General features: G+C 34.2%; 1 protein-coding gene and 1 long non-coding RNA gene across 2 annotated transcripts; both read right to left on the bottom strand.

Moving 5' to 3' along the window:
* Positions 1–575: 575 nt before the first annotated feature.
* On the bottom strand, positions 576–21,674 carry LOC126744843 (sulfhydryl oxidase 2). The gene is made up of 5 exons (XM_050452406.1): positions 21,176–21,674; positions 20,497–21,119; positions 15,133–15,380; positions 9,614–10,012; positions 576–1,070 (listed from the first exon to the last, which is right to left on the bottom strand). The coding sequence occupies exons 1-5, from the start codon at positions 21,545–21,547 to the stop codon at positions 802–804; spliced, it is 1,911 nt and encodes a 636-aa protein (XP_050308363.1). The 5' UTR covers positions 21,548–21,674; the 3' UTR covers positions 576–801.
* Positions 5,577–8,115, bottom strand: LOC126744853 (uncharacterized). Its single transcript, XR_007663327.1, has 2 exons — positions 6,586–8,115; positions 5,577–6,529 (listed from the first exon to the last, which is right to left on the bottom strand). It is a non-coding gene; the product is annotated as an uncharacterized LOC126744853 (long non-coding RNA).
* Positions 21,675–22,140: the final 466 nt, after the last annotated feature.

Below are 22,140 nucleotides of genomic sequence, written 5' to 3'. Positions count from 1 at the left end.
GCAAAACAAAATCACCGATGTTGATCGTACAAGCAAAGATGACACAAAAGTAAATCTCAGCTGTCATGAATTTGTTAACTTTTATAACCCCCATATAAGCGGAATAGGTTCGTCAGATGAGTTGACTTTATGATATAGACAGAGAATTGTTGACGTGGTGGAAAAAGGTTTTACAAAATTCTTGTTACAGATGTAGTAAATGATCATTTATAGAGAAGTACACCACCTCCCCAACTTCTACTTTTGGTAGATTTTACGAAAAATGTTATTGTCTTGATAGGCAAGAGGCTAAAGTGGTTCGAAAAAGATCAATATCTACAGAACAAATATTGATTTTGGTTGACAAAATCTGTGAATTACCGTTAGAAAATAAAGCTAACATCTTTGACTCGTACATACAGGATCCACTTAAGAAGATTAGTGGCACTTTAGCATCGGGACATATATGTGACGCATTATGCTCGAATGCGTTAATGTGTTTATTAACTTAATATAATCAAAATGGACAAAGAAAAGTCCTTGACCCAGCCAATTTCACACACAACTAAGATTTTAATTAACCAATATTGAAAAGGTCGAATTTAATTATTTTTATTTCCTTGTATCCTTAACACTTTGGTACACCCTTTAGCATAAATCTACAAAAAAAGCCCAACCTCAAAACTCCTCATGTTACTACATCATAATCATGCACGGCCGGTTAACACAAGCAAACAAAAAATCACAAGGGCCACGTTTAACGTTAAAGCCTTATCTTTTGTCGCGCCCGTGGAGGCTAGAGCGGAACCTTTATATATCATCTCATCGGTCAAACCTTCCCAGTAGATCGTGCTTGTATTTGTACATCTTGCGTCGGTAGCCCCTCTTTAAAAACATATTAATTATTATGAAAATGAGAAGAAAAATGGCCAAGTACAACAATACGTAAATGCTAGCGTCTAAACCTAAAAACCCACCGTGGGGGGGGCTGGCGTTCTCACTGCCGTGGAGAGCCTGATAAAGCAGTTTGGTGTCGGCTCCCAGGTATTTCACGTTTATGCTGCTGTACATGTGTTTTAGATAATCAGCACCTAGAAAAAAAACATTAGTAATAAGTAAAATCTTCGCACTTGCCTTTGTTATTAAATGTGACACGGTATTTCGGTTGGTTCGCGTAGTCATATGCAACTTTTGGTTGCGTGAAATGCATTAGATCGCGCAGGGTCCTGACAGGAGAGATCTCCAGATGTTGGAAATTTCGACACTGGACTGGCTGAAGATTCCTTGATTTTGCGCGATGTACGCTGCTTCAAGAATATTCTTTTATTCCAGTATTGTTCCTTACATAGAATTTTTGCTTCTGCCCAATGTATGTTGTGGCCTTTGGACCAAGTGTGTTCTGCAATTTCTGATCTGGAAACTTCCCCTGTTCGGGTCCACTTTTGGTGCTCCTTTTTCCTAACTTTTTAAAGTCTTTTTGTCTTGCCAATGTATGTATTAACATAGTCCCAGTATTCATAAAGGTATCTGATATATACAGTTCTTGGAGTCTACTAGGCTTTTCTGATTTGATTTTCGACACTAAACCTCATATAGTTGTATTCGACATAATGCAGTTTTTCACGTTGAACTTCCTAGCGGTTTTCCTAATTTTCTCTGAAGGTGCCCCTGATGTACGGGATCGTGGAAAATCCGGAGGATTCTTCTGGCTCTTATGGTTTCTTTTATTTATGTTACCGCTGCTTCCTTGACTGTTGTTTGATCAACTTTAGTGGGTATCCATTTTGTTGAAGGTCCTTAATATTTTCTATCTCCATCTTAAGGTCGTCACTGTTTGCAAATTGTGGTTGCCCTTTTACATAGTGACTTATATATTCGTTGACCTCGGATGATTTGAATTATATGCGGTAGACTGAAGTCTTAAGGCGCTGTTATCGTTTCTCACAAGAACGCCTAAAAAGAGTAGGGGTTGACTCTTGAGTTCCAACCCCCTGGTAAACTTAATGCTAAAGTTGTCGAGATGCTCCAGAAAGTCTGTTAGCTCCGCGTCGCTTCTGTTCCAAATTATGAATGTGTCATCGATGTATCGAAGACACATACATATTGGGTTTAGAATGTGCTGTTCTTATAGTTCAACTCCATGTAAATGTGTGTACAACTGATGGAGTTAGTGGGAATCCCATTGCGAGTCCTTCATCTGGGCTTCGTCCTGGGCGTAAAACCTATCTTTGACTTGAAAGTAAGAATTACGAAGACAACTTCCAAAAGCCCCATCTTTCTCTGCAGTGGTAGTTCAGTGCGTTCAGCAAGGGTCGTGTCCTTCCTGAGCCTTTCCTTAATGATGTTCAAGGATTTCTCGATGGGCAAATTCTTATACAGACTTTCAGCATCACTAAGCTGTCACATACACATCTCGTGAGAGTCCTGAAGTAGTTCGACGAAGTGGGTTTATTTTGTGTTCCCTTGCAGTAGTCTAATGATGTTCAACAAAAACTTTTCAGATATGGACGAATCCCTGGAGCTGGTAATAGGTCGTAACGGCATCTGTTCCTTATGTATTTTGGGAAGTTCATAGAAGTGTGATGGGTTGCTGTGGTGTGGAGTGAGTTTGGTCCGAAGTGCATCCGAAATATGTATACAAAAAAAGAAGCACAAGGGACAGAGGAATCCTCAGAACTTTTAACGATCCCGTACATCAGGAGAATCGCTAGGACGTGAAAAACTGCCTTGTATGTCGAATACAACCATACGAGGTTTAGTGTTGAAAACCCTACCACAAAGCCTAGTTGACTCCAAGAAGTGTATATATCAAATACCATGTTAATGCGGCGACTTATACATTGGCAAGACAAAAAGACCATTGGAAGTTAGGAAAAAGGAAAATTAAAAATAAAGGGATTGCAAGTTCGAAGATTTACTTATTAGTACTGTACCAATGCATACCACCTTCAAAACTAGAAAAGGTTAGTTATTTATTAAAAAAAAATCTTCAAAGTCCGTTCATAACCTAAAATTTTACAGATATACGAGCCCTTTCTCAGTGAAATTAGCCCAACTGATCAAAACTAAGTTTTTTTATGAAATTTGTCATATTAGCGGAAACGCATTAAAAACTAAAATGTGTTTCTGATAACATTAGATATTGGTACACATCTCGTGAGAGTAAATACAGGTACAGAAAAAAATATCTTTTCATAAATATAAATTCAAAAAAACTACCGATTAATAAAAATTAACGAAACCAAATAGCAGCAAGTCACCACTGCGTTACATATCCTCTTCGACTGATTACTGCTTTGATTCGTCTTGACATAGTGTCAACTAATGTTTGACAGTCATCTGGTGTAAAACTGTTCCAAATTTCTTGGAGACGAGTTCACAATTCTGGAACGGTTCTTGCGGAATTCAATCTGATCTTTTCCTTCATGATATGCCACAAGGTTTCAATCGACGATGGATCTGAACTATTCGACGTCCATTTTAAAAATTTGTTTTCTAATATCCAATCTTTTACTAACTCTATGGCAAGCGGCACCACCTTGTTGGAAGGTATTAAGTTATTCTGAAGCACATTAATGTACTCCTCAGCATTCATAATACCGTCCACAAAGTGTAAGTTTCCTGCTCCACTGGCAGACATAGATTCCCAAATCATAACAGAAGCAGGCAACTTTACTTTTTTTTTTTAAACAGTCATTCTGAAACATTTCTTCTTTAGTTCTTATGACGCGTCTCCTACTATCACCAACGCATACTTTAAATCTGGCTTTATCACTCCAAATAATAAAGTTCCATTGGTTCGAAGACCATCATTTGCATCATTTGGTCCATGCTAGTCTGTTTTTCTTCTGAATCTTTGTCAGTAAGGGTTTCTCTTTTGCCTAAAAGTCCTGAATTAAAAACAAATAATAAAAAAAATTATTTAAGCCCACCTTGTAAGTTTTAAATACCAGTTTTAGGGCAGATATGTGACAAGTTGCTCTTGAAAACTCTTTTGTGGTTGCCTGATTCCACAACATTTTCAATTTATTATAATTAGCACATCGATTTCCGTTGATAATCTGTTTTAAGGCTTTAAGTTATTGTTGGAATAACGCGGTCGGCTTCCAATTCTGGGTGTTTGAGTAGATCCCGTTGTTTTGTACAATTTAATAATATTTCGAACTGTATCCCTCGATTTGTTATTACTGTCAGCGATTTTGAAAGCATTTTGACCTTTTAAATGCAAATGAATCATCACTTTTCTTATTGTGATAGAAAGATCCTTTTGTGTGGAAATTGTGAGATTTTCAAAGCATTCGATCTGAATTTGTACCAATAGCCACAGATGTGCCTCAATGCTCTTGCCCTCTGTTGTTTTCCTTATAAGTTGCAGATATGAGCAATTCCATTGAGAACTCGAAAATCCAACAATATGCTGATGATTCTTAAATATACACTTCATTTTCTTTAGATTATATAAATGAAAATATTGACAAATTTAACACAGACTGAAATAGTTTTAAAAAATTCTCTGCTGATCATAATTTAAAACTAAATTCCTCTAAATCCTGCACGCTATTTTTTATTGCTAAAAATCAGATTGAGAGAATTATGAAATTATTTGTTTTATAAATATATTTGCCTTTGGCATCAGTTTCAGAAAAATGTGGGTATACTTTTTGATGATTCGCTAACAAACAACAAACACATTCATAATAAATGAAAAATTGCTTATATAATATTGAAAAAACTTAATTATTTGAAAAAATGGTTACTATTCAAAATAAAGTATCAATTATGTGATAGTTTAATATTATCGCTATTCGACTACAGTAATGTGGTTTATGGTTCTGAATGCGTTTTTCTCACAATATTCCATTTAGAGAACATATTACACCTCATTTAAATAATAAAAATATCATTAATATGAGTTACCATAGAAAACTTAATTTTTACACTTTTTTACATAGAATCTTAAAAACTGGACAACCCTCATACCTTTACCTACTTTTTTTACCAGCGTTATTTAATCGATTTTTACACCAGCATCATACAAGATTTGTTAATAAATACAAAATACCTCAACATCGCATTTCAGCTTTTCAGAAATCACACATCTCGTGAGAGTAAATTAAAATGAAAAAATCATTTAAAATCAATTTTTTTTAAATGAAAATTTTTTTTTAAATTCATAAAGATAATTAAAAATAAGGTTAACTTTGTATAGGGTTATCTAGTCCAAAAATTGATAGTTTCCAAAATATTGGCAGTTTAAATTTGGCCTAATATTAAAAGCTGCATAGTAAGTAACACGGCTTAAGGATTGTTGATTGCACTCTCACGAGATGTGTATCTCTCTCTTTGCCATTTGCTATTCGATTAGAAACATTATTGACTTATTATGTATAATTTAGGTTACACAGGGGTACCGCGCACAAATACACATGATTTTGTTATCGGCCACTATGGTCGTGCTGTAGTCTTTTTTATTTTCCAGTTATATAGTATACAGTAGAGTCTCGATAACGTGAACTAATTAGGGATGACTGTGTTCATGTTTTCGAGAAGTTCATGTTACTGGATAAAGTTAATCGCATGATAAACTAACACGTATATGTACTTTGAATATATATTTTATTGGAAAATCAAACAAAAACATGTTATACAGTTAGTAATACATAGTTGAAAATGTATATGTATATGTTTATACATGGTATAAAGAAAAAAATATTTATTATATAGGTAAGTATATGTATGGAAGTAACTACAATGTACATTATTTATATTTAATCCGTTGTTTTTAGAAAAAAGTTATCTAACTTTGTTTGACGGATACGTTGTTTGTTTGAAAGAATAGTTGCACATTCACGTAATTTGTGTAAAGACTGAATATCCTCGAAGTCGGCATTGTTTTGCTCCGCCCTTTCTAGACCTCTGTTAAATATACGAACTGCCTCAACGTGAGTGACTTTATCCATAGCCTGAGAAACCTCTGGATCTTGATCCTGTTCGGTTTCTGAATCATTAGACACTGCAGTACAATTCTCATCATGTTCAACGAAGTCATCTTTATTCCATTCTTCGATATCTCCACGTTCGAAGTCTTGCCCTGGATCAATTTCTTCTAAGGTTAGTCTCTACAATGCTATTCAGGCTTAGCAATTCTTGACGAAGAGTTGCCAAGTGTTCACGATCATCATTGCTTTGGCTTTCGAAAATATTTTTCCAACACTTTTTAATGGTTGCTGGTTCTAATTTATTCCATGCTCGTGATAAGTTTAAAATAGCATCCCTGAGGTTGTATTGTTTGATAATGACATTCATGTTCTTAGATTTATTAGCTACAACCATTGCCAAAAACATGGAGCGAAAATGCAGTTTAGTCAACCTAATAACGTTTTGGTCCATAGGTTGAATTAAGGATGTCACATTGGGAGGCATATACATAACTTGAATTAGTCCCATTATCATCAGATAAAAGTTCCTCTACTGGGGGATGACTGAGGGCATTATCCAATAAAAGAAGTGCTTTCTCTGGAAGACCTTATTTCTTAAGAAACTTTCTCACCTAAAATTAAAACAAACTTTTAATTTTCAAATGTATAGCTATGGCAGGAAATTTACCTCAGGAACAAAAATTTCTTTGAACCATTCCTTAAAAATTCCGGCTGTCATCCATGCAGATTGTGAGTTTTTGTAGTGTACAGGAATGTAAGAGTTCTTAAAACTTTGTGGTTTTTTAGCTTTCCCTATTACCAAAGGAGTCAATTTATGTAGTCCAGTCGCATTTGTACATGCTAGAAACGTTATTCTTTCTTTGGCTGTTTTTCTTCCAGGGGCAGTTTTTTCTTCACTGGATACGTAAGTCTTTCCGGGTAAAAGCTTCCAGTACAAGCCGGTTTCATCGGCGTTGTACACTTGGTTATAGTCTAAGTTTAAGTCCTTGATTTTTTCTTCAAGTTTACGTAAGAATGGTGAAACCAGCTCGGGCTGAGAAGATAGTTTTTCACCAGTTATTGTTAGGAAGCGTATGCCAAATCTTTTCTTGAACTTTTGCAACCACCCCGAGCTCGCAGAAAAAGTGGAATTTTTGTCGTACAGTTTTTCGTGAAAATATTTGGCTTTCTCTTTTAAAATTAAATCACTTATTGGTGCATTCCCCTCTCGTTGTCGCAAAAACCACTTATACAAAGCCTTTTTCCATTAATGGATATTCAGAAGGTCTAAGAGATTTTCGTTTACCTGGTCCAGAAAAAGTCAAGGCAACTGTTGAAGTAATTTGGTCTTTTTTCTTCTTAATTGCACACACCGTGGATTTGGTTATTCCATACTTTTTTGCTAAAAAAGTAACTCCGCAACCTCTACTAACATCGGACAAGAGTTGGGCTTTTTTTTCCAGGGTTAAATAATTTACTTTCTTAGTAGACATCGTGCTTGTTTCGTATTGATCGGCGAACAAACACTGAATAAGACGCAAATTTCATATCTCTTCCAAACATGCAATATGCAAAAGCACTAAGTTAGTACTAAACTTGCCGACAAAGGGAACATAGGAAATGTCGCTTAATGCCTACGGGTAAAACGGTAAAACGATATAAATATTTTTTTGTTCACGTTATAGAGGCGAGATATTTTTGGCGTTCACGTTTTAGAATAGGCTAAATACCAATTAGGCTGTTCACGTTATCGAGACTCTACTGTATATCGTCCCCTTAATACTACAACTAGCTAACTCGAAATTTCACGATTTTGAGTTATCTACTTTTTCCTTTATAACCTTTTACACCTTTTTTAATGCTACAACTAGGTAAGTTCAACTCCAATCCAATTTACGGGAATCCAGTCACAAAAACTAGTTATGTGCACAGTTAAAAAAAATACCTGCTGCTTAAAGTAGCTACCTTGAATTATCTAATTGTGCACCTGCGATTATAAAAATTTGTAGGGCAACAAGTGTTTAATATAAGTTACCTAGTTGTGCGCCTGGCTAACTTGACTTATTCGCTAACCCTTAGAGATATTTTTCGAGAAACCTATGTTTGCAGTAAATGTCGAGTGTGACATTATTAAGTATGTTCCTCCAGTTTTTGTAATATTTTTCCAAACAAGGTGATTGCTTTATGTGGACAGAAGTTGAAGGCAAACGAGGTAGCTGTAAGATTGCGACCTGTTTATATAAATATTTTGAATCTTTGCCAGAAACTACAAATCAGGTTCAGTATTTTAGTGACAGATGTGGTGGACAAAATTTAAACAAATTTGTATCTGGCATGTGCTTAACAGCCGTTCAAAATATTGCACATTTAGAAACGATTGAACTCAACTTCTTAGTGTCGGGACATAGTGAAATGGAATGCGATTCTATACACTCTGCCATTTCAACAGAATTTAAAAGAGTAAGCAAAACTTATTTACCACAAGACTGGAAAACAATAGATGTTCCCGAAGAAAGGGTGATAAATCTTACATCGTTCATGATGTTACACACGAACAAATATTTAACTGGAAAAATCATGCAGATAAAGTTTTAATTTTCAGAACCAAGGACGAAAGTGGAAAGCAAGTTGCCTGGCAGAAAATGTGTTGTATGCGCTTATCTAAATCAGAACCTTTTAAATTGAAATTTAAAGAAAAATTCGATGATGAATTTAGGAGTTTAAACTGCAAAAGGAAAACAAAACCATCTCAAATTAATAGAAAAATGCCCAAGTCTTTGTATAAAAGCAGAATACCTATAACTAAGGAAAAATACATTGATCTTTTGTCATTATTTAACACTAAACCTCCCGCAATTCCCATTAAAAATAAACCTTTTTTTGAAAACCTTCCATTTAAGCAACAAAAGAAGTTGTACCTGAATCAGATTTAAGTGACAGTGAGTGACGAAGTATAGTATTTAAGTAATCATGAGTTAAGTATTTGGGTTTTTTTTACATTTGACAGAAATATAAGTATTAATAAAAGTATTTTTGATATTAAAACTTGTTCTTACTGCTCAGTCAACAACTAGATATTTGCTTTTTTCTTTTTGATTTTTTATTGTTAAAACTAGATATCTCATTTTTTAATACCATAAGAATTAGATAAGTAAGATAAGAATAAGAAAAAAAAGCTGACAATCTCTAAAAATATTAAGTATATATATTTATTCAATGTCCATGCGGTATAATTAAAAAGAAATTCAATTCGCTATTATACAACATTTTTAATTTTTAAAAACTTTAAACTGCTCCCCTGAAAATTTACAATTTTTGAGTTACCTAGTTGTAGTATTAAGGGGACAATATTGTTTGTGTATAATTTGTATATGTATATATTGGGCAAATAAAAAAAGAAGAAGCAGCGTTACCACGAGCCAGTTTTAATTATTATTAACGCCAATACCTTGAAAGTTGATTTAAACGTCAAAATCGGCTTCTTAGCAACGGAAAATATTACCATTTGTTTTACAAAGCCTATTAATTAAAGCCATTTAATTGGCTCCATCACGTACTTTGCAAAACACAAAAAATTTTGTAAAGAAGACAGTTTACAAATAAAAATGCTTTAAAAATAGCACATACATTTTAGAAATATCAGGTTTCGAGGCGTGGGGGCCAACTTCACTGAGACAGGACTCGTATTTCCTGCCCGTATAAATAAAATATATGACTCACTTCGTTTTTATCCCAATCCCCGTTCTCCTTATAACATTTAGGGCAATTCTCCTTGGCGGGAAATTGTCTCTTGGGAAACTCGGGGTCCTCAGTAACGTCTTTACTTAAACGGTTATTGACCTCGTTGTGCGCCTCCCACAGCCACAAAATCGCCTCGTCAAACGTCTGGGCTTTTTTGAAAATTTCCCTGCGCTTCGCCATCTCGCCAAAATGCTGAGTACAGTCCGCACATCCGAAGAAATTTTTAATGTACCCGTGCATCGTTTCCAAAACTAAGCGGGGGTTATCTCCCCGGGTGTTGTCGTCCGATTTTGCCACGTTTACCGTCAGATAGTGGAACAATGTCCATAGGGAGCAAGGGTACCCGCGGTATTGGGGCGAACTGCCTTTGCAACCTGTCGGAGTATTATAATTTTTTTATTCTTGTAAATTAGTGACCAAAAAATTGTATATCAGACAATGGTGTTTGTGGGTAAATTAATTAAAGATAACTATTTGTTCCTTGACAATTTTAGTATTGAAAATACTTCTGGGCGCACGTATATGGGACCCGTCTTTGAAAAAACGACATGCTACAAAACGAAATGTAACAGTCCGGGTTCAATGACCTGCCTCATCAACGCCATGTCGGCGTTGATCAGGGAATAGAGCAAGGTCGTTCGAAGGCCGCAATGAGGTTTGGGTTTTAAATCAAGTATGTAGGTGAGAGAAATATTATGTGATATCCGATTTATAAGCCATGAAGCGAATAGGGTGCGTGTTATATTCAGGATTCTTTTATTTTATTTGTTCCTTTCGACAAGACGTGTTACTAAAAAACTTATGTATTCGAAAATAAAAGTGTGTGTGTGTCAATTATTGATACGAGGATTACAAACAAGGGTGGTCTTTTATAAAATAATTGAAAATAAAATAGGTAAGTCCTTAGTGAAGTAGTTGAGCTTTCTATGTTGGTGTCATGGGGAATATAAAAATTGACCACTTGAAAAGTATAGGTAGATATAATAATGTATGTATGTATGTATGTATGTAAGTATGTATGTATGTATGTATGTATGTATGTAACTATGTATGTTTGGGTCAAATCTTGGAAATCAAATTTGACCAACTTCCAGATGTCCGATTTACGTGAAATTTGAAACACATTCATATTTCCGATGACAATGCAATTTAGTGCTGTCACAATTACAAAAAACAAAATGGCGGATCCAAAATGGCGAACTTTAAAACCAAAACTTGTCTGGGCGACTGTAAAAACATGATTTTCGTTTCTGAATCTCTAGCTAAGTTCCACCACATAAAAATTTGATGAGTAAACTTATTTTGGGCAAGACTGTACCTGTCGAATGCACACTTTTTATTTATGGAAATATAAAATAAAGGCACTTTAAAATTAAAGTTACCTGTCAAATTGTTTATTTTTCGACGATTTTGACTAAATGTTTTTAATGTAAATAAATTATAAACTATTTTACTTCCAGAATGTCCCTCCATTCACATCAATTGCCGTTAAAGAAACGGAAACTTAATATTGTAAAAAATGAAAACGAAAAAGTTTTACCATTCAAGCAGAGAAAAATAACTCTTATAGAAGATTAAAAGGAAGCTGTCGAGTTACAGTCAAATGCTGAATGTTGTGTGCAGTCAAATGCAAATACTGAGAAAAAACATATTAAAACTGTTTTACTTTCTTTGGATGCAGAAGACTGGGGGACTTACCAAAAACAAGTAATTAATACTAATATTTCATTACCAAGCACTAGCGGTGCTACCGCACTTAATAAAAGTCAACCTGATAATAAGAAGCAAGACAATGTCAAACATGCCTTGAACGCTAAACGTTGTCGGGAATATAGGCAACGAAAAAAGTTGAATAAAATAATTTCTTCGAATCCCAATACTACAGTTGATGGTGTTTCTGTTTTCTAAGATGTCTCTTCTGTTCAATGATCTGAGGAAAAGCAGAAAATCCAATCACGGGGAAAAGGTTCTACCAATAGTTTATCGGGTATCATCATAGAAAAGAAAGAAGCCAGGGAAGCACCAAATAAAACAGGTAATTGTGAGTCTTTTGATTCAGATATTTTGAACTTTTCAGGATATCTCAATAATTCAATAGTTACTTTAAATCCAACAAATACAAAAATTTTTGAAAAGAGAACATTATATTTAGAGCATTTTATGAACACTAAATTTTATAGTAATAAGTTAAACGAATTCTGTCGTATATGTGACCGAATTTGGTGGACTAATGATATTTGCTCCATAACCAAGGATATTCTTCCCCTTCTTTATGAAGCTGGCTACCCAAAAATGCATTCGAGTATCGAGGATGAATGCAAATTTTATAAGTGTTGTCGTAACTGTTATTCCACTTTATCCCGTAAAAAAACGATTCCTCAACTGGCCACTGTTAATGGATTTGTTTATCCTCCTATTCCGTCTGACTTACCCCCCTTAAATCCCATTGCTGAGCGTTTAATTTCACCCCGTTTACCCTTTCTGCAAATTCGTAAAATTCACTATTTTGCTGGTAGTCAAAAAATGGTGGGTCAAATAATAAATGTTCCTGTCAGTGTAAATAATATGGTAACTTCCCTGCCCAGAAATGTTGACGATGAATATACAGTGACAGTTTTAATAAAGCGTCATATTCTTCAAAAAGGGGCATATTTGTCTGGATGTGTCTCAAAAGATATTCTGCGTAGATGGTTATTATATTTACGAGATACGCCATTATACCGAAAATATGATATTAAAATTAATAACACATTCTTGGGTATACATGAAGGTTATGATTTTGCAGAAGAAAATCAAATATTTTACGACCAGCATTTCGAGATAAGGAATAGTCAAGAAGACATGATGGACGTAGTTTCGTCGCGTAAAGAAAAAAATTTAACAACTGAGCAATTATTAAACATGCAACAGCAAACAATTTTTTGGGGGGAAGATATGGTGTTACATTTAGCCCCAGGTCAGGAAAACAAACCGTTTGCATTATCTTTTGACGCTGATGCAGAGGAATTATCATTTCCTGCTATCTATTACGAACATAAAAGACAATTTAAAATTAATGTAACTCCTTATATGATGGCAACTAGTGAAATCCGTAGAAGAGATAGACGTGGTGTTACCCCTAATCACATTCTTTACATGGCAGCCAAAATCATGCGTTTGAGAATTATTCAAACATTTCAAGTATTGTTTCGCAATAATAACCATGAGGTAAAAAATATTACAAGAGAAGATTTATTAGATCCAGAATTTGTAAAAGAAAGCATGGAAAAGAATGAGTCGTTTTTAAAAAATATACCTAATTCGATACAATATTGGCAGTCAAAGAAAAAGGACTTATTTTGTATGATGCGTCAACTCGGAAAGCCAACTGTATTTGTAACACTTAGTGCATCAGAGGTACATTGGAAGCCACTCTTAAAATGCGCCTATAAATTTCAACAAAATTTAGACGATGAAGATAACATTGACGATAGTATCTTTGATATTATGTCTAATAGTGCTAAAGCGGAATTAGTGAACAATGATCCTGTTATTTGTTGCCTATATTTTAACAAATTAGTAGATACAATCATGATTGCTCTAAAAAAAAAGAGAGATGGCCCATTTGGAAAATATTATTTAAAAGATTACTTTCGTAGGGTGGAATTTCAGCATAGAGGTAGTCCACACTGTCATATGTTATTATGGCTTGAAAACGCTCCACCTTCCCACGAGGCACAGTTATTAAATAATGAACATTTACCGGAAACTATTGCATTAATTGATAGTATTGCCTCAGCCGAAGAATGTTTAGTTTCAAGCCCCAGGAATTTACAAACGCATGCTCATACTCATACATGCTACAAAAAAAATACAAAAAAATGCCGTTTTGGGGCACCATTTTGGCCAATGGATCAAACTAGGGTATTAATTCCGGTATTGCCAGTTAATAAAAATAACTCAAAAGTTTTGTTATGTGAAAAAATGCATGAAGCTTTAGAGGTGGGTTCTTTGACAAGTTTTGAGGAATTCCTTCAAAAATTTTATTTAGAGTCATTTGATGAGTATTTGGACATTCTTCGACCCTCGGTTTTTATGAAACGTGGGATTGAAGACATTTGGATCAGTCCATTTAATCCATGTATTTCGAAGGCTTTGCAGTCAAATATGGATGTTCAGTTTATATTAGATGAATATTCCTGTGCTGCTTACGTTGCCGAATATGTGAATAAAAATGAGCGTGGCTTTAGTTCCCTTCATCGAGAATTAATAAAAGTTCGTGATAAATATCCAGATATGTGTATGAAAGAATTGGGTAAACTTAAATAATTAAAAAGTTTCACTTTTCCTCCATATGAAATAATACAGGGTACATCAGCCAAGTGGAATAAATTCGATAATACTTAAATGGGGGCGTGTTCGCAAAATTGCTTGGATACGTAGATTGTTATTTTTGGTGGCGCATTTTAGAGCCATATGGAATGGCGCCTCGTTCAAGAGTTTTGGAAATAAAAATAAAAGCCGTATTTTATACCACCCGCATAGCTATGATGAGTTTTGCTCAATTTTTTCCAGAGTGGGTAGTAAAAAAGAGGCGGAAGGGGCGAAGGGCGGAATTTTCAGGGGGCACCCTAATTTCAAAAAATAAACCGTTAAAATTAATGGCAATTACAAAAATATAATAAATAACAAACTGAATGAATAATGATCATAAGAACCTGTCAGTTTGTACTGGAACTACATTATAGCTTCTGACATACTTTTTGGCGATTATTGTGCCTACATTAACGAGGAAAAATTTATACTTATTAAGTTTTAAAAGTTTTTAGTGTTGAAAATACTTATGGTTTCATACATAGGGGCCCGAAATAAACAAACGCGTATATGAACTCGATATGCTCATAAATAAGATAAGAGAACGAGAGAAGAAATAAATAAGCCATAAGGCGTTGAAAGATCAAAACACGTAACACGATCGGGGTCAACAGTTTTGTCGACTGCAAAGGTCGGTGACAGTTTTTGTTTATTTTTCGACGGATTTCGTCCAAATTTTAGTATGTTGGTGCCATAGGGAATATAAAAAAATGAGCACTTTAAAATTACAGGTGTGTGTCAAATTACAGGTATCTGACAGTTTTTATTTATTTTTGATGGATTTCAATCAAATTTTAGTATGTTGATGCCATAAAAATCCCTAGAAATCAATAAATGTCAATTTGCTTTTCAAACAAGGCTTAATTCTTTTATGTTTCGTTTATTGAGCACTTTCAAATGGCGTCACAAGATAATATAAAATATAAAAAATAACAGCCACCGTACTTGTATCTGGTGTTTTCAATACGCCTACGATGTTTGCGCATATTGCAAAATCTGTGAATTTTTTTCAATTAGGTTTCTCAGGGCTCTATAATAGATAAAAAATTCCGAAAGCCAGTAAATTTGTAACTAATACCCATAAATCAGTGTCTGATTATTATTATTATTAGTTATTTTTTTAAATGAATTTTTGCCATACCTAACCAGTGTTGTGGGGTAGAAAACACATTCTTTTCAGGTTTTTCGGCGTCTTTGACGAGTATCGCGATCTTCCATCCATCTATTACGTTACCAGAGTAGAGAACAGTTTGTATCTGTTGAAAAAGCTGCTTTCCACTGGCTCCTAGTGGGAAAAAGCTTGATAACAGTTCTATGTACTTTTTAAGTGCTTCTAGTTGTTCTCCGGTTATTTCTTTTCTTACTCCTATTTCACGTTTAAGAGAGTACCTAAAAAAGGAGGATTGCAAAAATGTATTTTTTTAATTAAATTATGATTTAAATTGAAAAAACCAGGCCAATGTGGCTTGAACTATATTGTAATTAATACAGCAGAAAAAGCAATGATGCATGGCCAAAGAAATCTTAAACACAAAGTTAACTATATAATTGTCTATAAGGGACCTTTATCCCTGTCTTTTATTTTAAGATACTTAAACCTGTTAATAAAAATATAAAATTAGATGCATACGAAAGATTAGTAATATTCCAAAAGCAAAAAAACATTCTTAACGGGGAAAAATGTCCAAACCCTTATAGTCACTTATATAGTTTAGTAAGACTTGATGTGAGTAGAAGGCTTCCGAAATAGGGGTCCGGGGTAAAGGTTGCACCTGCTGCATATCGAAGCAAATGCTAAGAGAATTTTCTGAGTTTTCTTTAGCCAATTGGTAAAAATCATTTGCTCTTTATTTATGAATACGGCGTTCAATCATAAGGTCGGACTTTTTCTTAGAGTCCTTTTCTTTTCTGATATTATGTTTAAGGCATACACAAAGGGAACAGACATCTGCAGCAGGCGATGAAAATCCGATGTTAAATTCTCTAGAGAAGATTCTAGCAAACATGGATAAACTTGATTGGTACACTTCGTCATGTTTTGAGTTGTATATCTTATGTAGTTTTGCAATACTTACAATTGGATGATAAATAAATCCTTTGGGATTTCTTTCTGTTGTAATGACTTTCGGTCCCCTTTAGGTTAGCGATAAATTCCCTTATTTTGGTTTTCTTCTCTTCTGATTTTTGCGACACTTTATCACCACCGCGTTTTTCCTTGGGTACTTCTCCCTGGTGTATAACTTTTGCGACAGTGTGAATTCGGTCTTTTGTAACACTTAGGCTCGATGTAAACATTTTTTGGCACACTCCGACTGCTTTTTGTTCTCTAGTTTTTAAATAATACGCAATACTAAGCAGACGATTTTTTGGTACATCTTTCTTAGGACGCTTTCTTGTTGCACAAGGAACAGCAAGCATATGACAAAGTTTAACGTCTTGCACCGATTTGTCCGGAATATCATAAAAATTTTTGCGAATTAATTTAATATCAATTAACTTAACACTGTTGCACTTAAAACTTGGCGTATTATGATTGCATGGCCTTTTAAACCTTAGTAATTCCGGATCTTTATCTATGTACTTCTGGCATTTCTGTAATCTTCTTTTTATCGGCGTTTTTGCAACCTTGATGAGGCTACCTATATTGCATAACAGAAAACAAAACATGTACATGCATGTGTTAAATAATATTTAAAAAAATTTTATACCTTCCTATACCTGTCAACGAATAGGAATAGGATCCATCTCCCTTTCCTCATCTCCCATATTTTTTTCAGGAAGCTGCTAAATTTAACTAGTAAACTACTAAAACTAATTACCGAACTTAACAACCACCCAAGTAAATACTTTATTAAACGCCCGCCCTATTAAACAAGCAACGAAGACTAAACTTATGCGACAATACTGATACCAAAATCAGTATAATATAAAACGTTCCTTGAAATACTGACGATGTGACGAACAAACCGATCTTAGGTAAAAAAAAGTTCTCCCCGCTAAACTAGTCTTCACAAGAAACCTAATGTAACCCGTGAATAATATTTATTATTCGAGCCAAGAATAGAAAACTACCTTTTAAAAATAAAAATATGCTGCACATGGATTTATCGTATTTTGCATGAAACAGGGTAAAATTTTTTTTTTTCATGGATTTAACGTGTTTTGCTTAATTTGGTTGCCTTTGGTGCCGATTTTAAATAGGATATATCGGGTTTTCGTTGAATCTGATATGGCCAGTCGATGTATCGGACCAAATGTAATAAGATTCAATGGTAAACTCGTTTTAGCCAAAAAATGGATTTATCGGTTTTTGTGTGATTGCTCCTCAAATGTCGTCCATATTTCTTTAAGTCCCGGGGGGGATTTAACTTTCAGCCAATAGTAAAGGGCATGAATGATGTGCGAATGCTTATTCTGCCCCCCACATCCGTCGCAGAATAATCTTAATACCTCAATATTCTCAAGGTTTAGAGTATCTAAACCTTGAGAATATCCTTCTGAACCTCGTCCAGCCTGATCTTCTGTCCAGATATAGAACGTAGGATCCTTAGAAGCCATTCCAACGCAGCCGAATAAATAGCTAACTAAAGTTAATGTTTAAGATTTGTTTGGCCATGCTTCATTGCCTTTTCCACTCTATTAGTTACATAATTAGTATAAAAGGAGATTTGTGAGTAGTTTTAGTTTAGTTTTAATCTCTCTCTTTGTTAGCGAAACACGTGTAAGGGTTTTGGTTAGTGGTAAAACTGTCTCGTAATTTGAGGGTCACACCAAAGATTCCAACCATAGCACTCATTTAAGCAAGTTTACATTTTTCCAATTTTAAGTACAATTTTAATATGTTTTTATCCAATAGTGAACTTAAATTTAATTTCTTAATATTTAATTTTAAATTTTAGAAGTAGGTAGACCACTAATATTTTACGATAGTCCGATAAGCAGTTTTATTACTAACAGTAAAAATATGCTTTATTTTTAGAACAGAAATTGCTTTTAATAAAGAAAAAATACATGATTCATTCATACAGTAAATAGAAAATCCATAAATAAAATTATTTACAGCACAGAACACAGAAAGTTACAATAAATAATATTTAGAAATACACATTACATATATTTAAGAATATATGGAAATTTCTGTAGAAATTTATATATATTCTTAAATGAGGCAAAATACACATCTTTTTCTTTCTTATATCTATTATATAAGCAAAATTTAAAAAATATATACATTAGAAAGAGTCACCGACTGCAAAACTCCGAAAGGCTGTAGTAAACTTGAGAGAAATAATCTCTTTAACTGAATGTTGTCTATGCCTGATCAAGGAATGTAGATCCTTAATGTGCATGAAAGCTTGTTGAAATCCTCACACCCTCAAAAAAAAAAACAGATTTCATGACCAATGATGATGTGTAGATAAAGATCGCTCTACTGACGATTATGACGCTGGAGATTTTCTATTATTAACTTGATACTGTAATTTTCAAGACAGGCCAAAATATTTTGCTGAATAAACAAAGGCCGGCATGAGTCTCGAGGGTTTGTCTTACAGATGTATCTTAAAGCACACTTCTGTATGAAAAACTGCAACTAAATGCGGTACTTGCTTCCATTGCCTCCAGAATAGATCCCACGTCGGAGATGTGATTCGATAAGAGCGATTTGGTTACATCAACCAATGATTCAGTTAATTCAAATTAACCAAATCAAACTCACAGCACTCCAACTAGAAGAAAATTTACAGGCAAGATTAGTTATGTGCACCTCCAACTTCACTTCACCATCTATAGTAATTCCTTTTGCTTGATTCTATCACCTTATGGACAACAGTATCAACCTTTATTACTTCTTTGAACTTTTGAAGTATAAACGTCTAGCAAATAAAGCCAGCAAATGAAATGACCTTTAAAATAAATAAAACTCATATATCAAGAGTGGGAGGATCATAGATGTAGAGGACAAAAAGTATTTGGCTCAAGACTGATCCTTGAGGTACTCTCCATGACACATTTAAATTTAGTATATAATAAATAGTATGTTGTTTAATTGACAATAGTGGTTGTGAAGAAAGTTGTGTATAGCATCAGTTGTATTCGAATTTATCTAAAATCCAAACTGGGTGCTGCTTAGAATGTATTTTAAAAAGGACAGACACAAGAATTAATAGGTTTCTCAATCAGTTTTACTGTTGACAGTAAGGAATTCGTTCTAAAGTTTGTAGGATCACTATGACTTCCACTTTTATAAATTGGAATCATTTTGGCAATTTTAAACAAAACAAAAATGTACCAGTTATCCAGGTTGAGTTGCCTGAACCAATATTTCTATTTTTAGCTTGATTTTTTGTTGTATATACTAACTTGAACAATTTTTTGTAGCACCTTTATTTTATTTTATTTTAGTTATTGTATTGTAACTGTATTTCCTAAGCTTTGTTAACAACAATGCATATTTTATTATGACATTAAAGTATATTTTGAAATTTGGAAGGCAACATCAGGCTTTTAAAAAGGTTTTTAAAAAAATCCTCAATCACAACCTATCCTTTCCTGATGAATTTTTGTTTTTTATTAGAGATAATGTGTTCTTTAGTTCAATCAGTCTATGGGAAACAAAAAGAATGAGCTCTCAACTAGGGTACTTGGCAAGAAACTAACAGGGCCAAGGGACATGGGGTGAAGGTGATTTTGAGGGTTCTGGGCTATACCACAGAAGAATGTGTTCAGTTTATCTGGTATGCCCTCAGAAGAAGTAGAAGATTGAAAGCTATTTTTTCTTCTGTTATTTCAGTGCCTTCTTGATTTATTAGAAAATAAAAATTGAAATTAGGGCACTCTGTAATTTTTTAATGAGGTAAAAAATATACAGATCTGGATCTGGTGGGGAATTAGGCAGGGTATGAGGTACTTTTCACTTCATCAGTTGACTCTGTTACTACTGAAATATTTTTTGTAGAGAAACCAAGCCCTATATATCCAGTCACATGGCTTCATCTAATAATGTCATGTCTTGTATTAAATGTTCAATCCTTACATAATAAAGTTAATGAATCAGTCATATTTTTAGAGCATAATAAATGGCCCTCACTTTTATGATTTACAGAACACTGGTTAAAGATCGATGAACCCCATAATATTTCTCAATATGTATTAGTTTCCTCATTCTGTAGAAGTCATTTGATCAGGGGAGGTAAAACTATAAAAAATATAAAACTATATGAGGCTTTTGCTTGACATTCTATGCTTAGTTTGTGTCTAATTGATTTTACTTATTTTATGGTTCTAAGTTCATCTAGTTAAGATAAATGTTTTAAAGGTGGTTCTGTATCTTCCTATAAAAACAAAAACCTCTTATTTCTCCACAAATTTACTTTTTTACTGTATTCCTTAGCAACATAATGCAATATATTATGAAAACAATAAGTAGTTACCTCATATACTTATCAGTAACAATAAAAATCATGCAAGATTAATATAAAAATTCAAACAATAAAAAAAAAATTACCTTAATGCACTTTCTAAATCCATTTGAAATACCACATCTCCCATTTGCTTTGCCCTCTTAGCCAAATCATTTAAGTCAGTTCCATTGCGAGACACATCTGCCTCAGATTTTTTTTCCTTGTCCAGCACCAAAGGAATATTCTTAACTTCTAAATACTGCCTTATAGCAGCCCTCATACCTTCCCTATCATTTGATTTTGTGGTTACAGTATCAATATGACCTTTTTCATCAATAGCAAAAATTATTGGAAACAAATTGCTTGGCAAAGCTGATATCAGTGCTGTATTATTTGAGAATGCATATCGAACATTAACTTTTTTACTCCTTTGAAAATCTAAGGCAAGTTCTGCACCGACATACTGTTCAGGGCTTTGCACTATTAAAATAACATACTGGGCCTCTGAAGGTTTCTCATGAAGTAGCCCATCTAATGTGCTACCATTAAAAGGTAGCAAGTTGGGAAACTGTTTACCTCTTCCAACTTTTTGCTCACTAATAGCTTTATTAACAAGGTCTTGTCTGTGGTCTTTGGCTGTAACACCACGATTTATATTGGCACCATAATTTTTGGCCTCTTCAGTGAAATTTTCATGGAAGTATTTTAAAGTGGGATAGGACATAACCTAAGAAAAAGTGAGTTAAAAGGCTTAAAATTTGGAAAACTACAAAACACACTTACCTCATAGTCTCTGCAAAGTGCAAAGTTCTGCTCATTATTGCAGTCCATGGCAGCAACAATAACACTGTCTTGCCATCCCTTGATGTCGGTAGCAAAGTCCTTCCAAGAAGGTGCAAACTTTTGACAAAAGCCACACCAACTATTGTAGAATTCTACCAGCCAGGCTTTGTTGCTGCCCATGATGGCACTTTTAAAGTTTTCCCCGGTAAGGATCTCCACATCATCTTTGTGGCTGTAGAGGCCTTGGTCTCCAGTGTATTTTTGGTAGACTTTTCTATTTTGGATGTCCACTGAAGCGTTTTTTGATAGTTGTATTAAAGGGACTGTGAAAAACAGCATGTAGATGACATAAGAGAGAGAGCACGGCTTCATGGTTGAATTAGTGTTGCACTTTTAACTTAATTTGGTTTACGATTCCTATTTAAACATATTGTATCCGGAAAAACCACATAATCAGTTGACGACCCACGCAACTTATCAGCTGATTTGTTGACGTCTTGGTATGGCATACAAAACCGATTCCAAGCGATCTATCGGTTTTAACCGCGGTTAAGCCCTTGGTTCACCTTGAACAGTCCCTTTATAACATAACCAATCGTGTCCGCTTGGACGTGTTTGGTTGAAGTAACTTCGTAATTTGTCAGCTGGCACTATCATCATTTTGTTTGTTTTTAAATAATACCCCAGACGCCAGTAATATTATATGTAATTAGTTCTTAAACATAAATATCAAAAAAGAAAACTTATTAGTCATAATAAATGTGTCATTTTTGAAAAGGAAATAATTTGTTGTTTGTTTTTATTTTTTCCCGCACTTATTTTAATATCTTTGACATTTGACGTTTAGAAAACAGCTCCGGACGTGGGTAATTACTGTTCCAAATTGATGACGTATAAAGGGCTAATTGGTGACGTCACGTATCTCAAGCGGTTATAACTATAACCGCTTGGACGTGTTTGGTTAA

Source organism: Anthonomus grandis, chromosome 1 (assembly GCF_022605725.1).
Source record: "Anthonomus grandis grandis chromosome 1, icAntGran1.3, whole genome shotgun sequence".
Classification (NCBI taxonomy): domain Eukaryota; kingdom Metazoa; phylum Arthropoda; class Insecta; order Coleoptera; family Curculionidae; genus Anthonomus; species Anthonomus grandis.
This window is presented reverse-complemented; position numbering and strand designations above follow the sequence as displayed.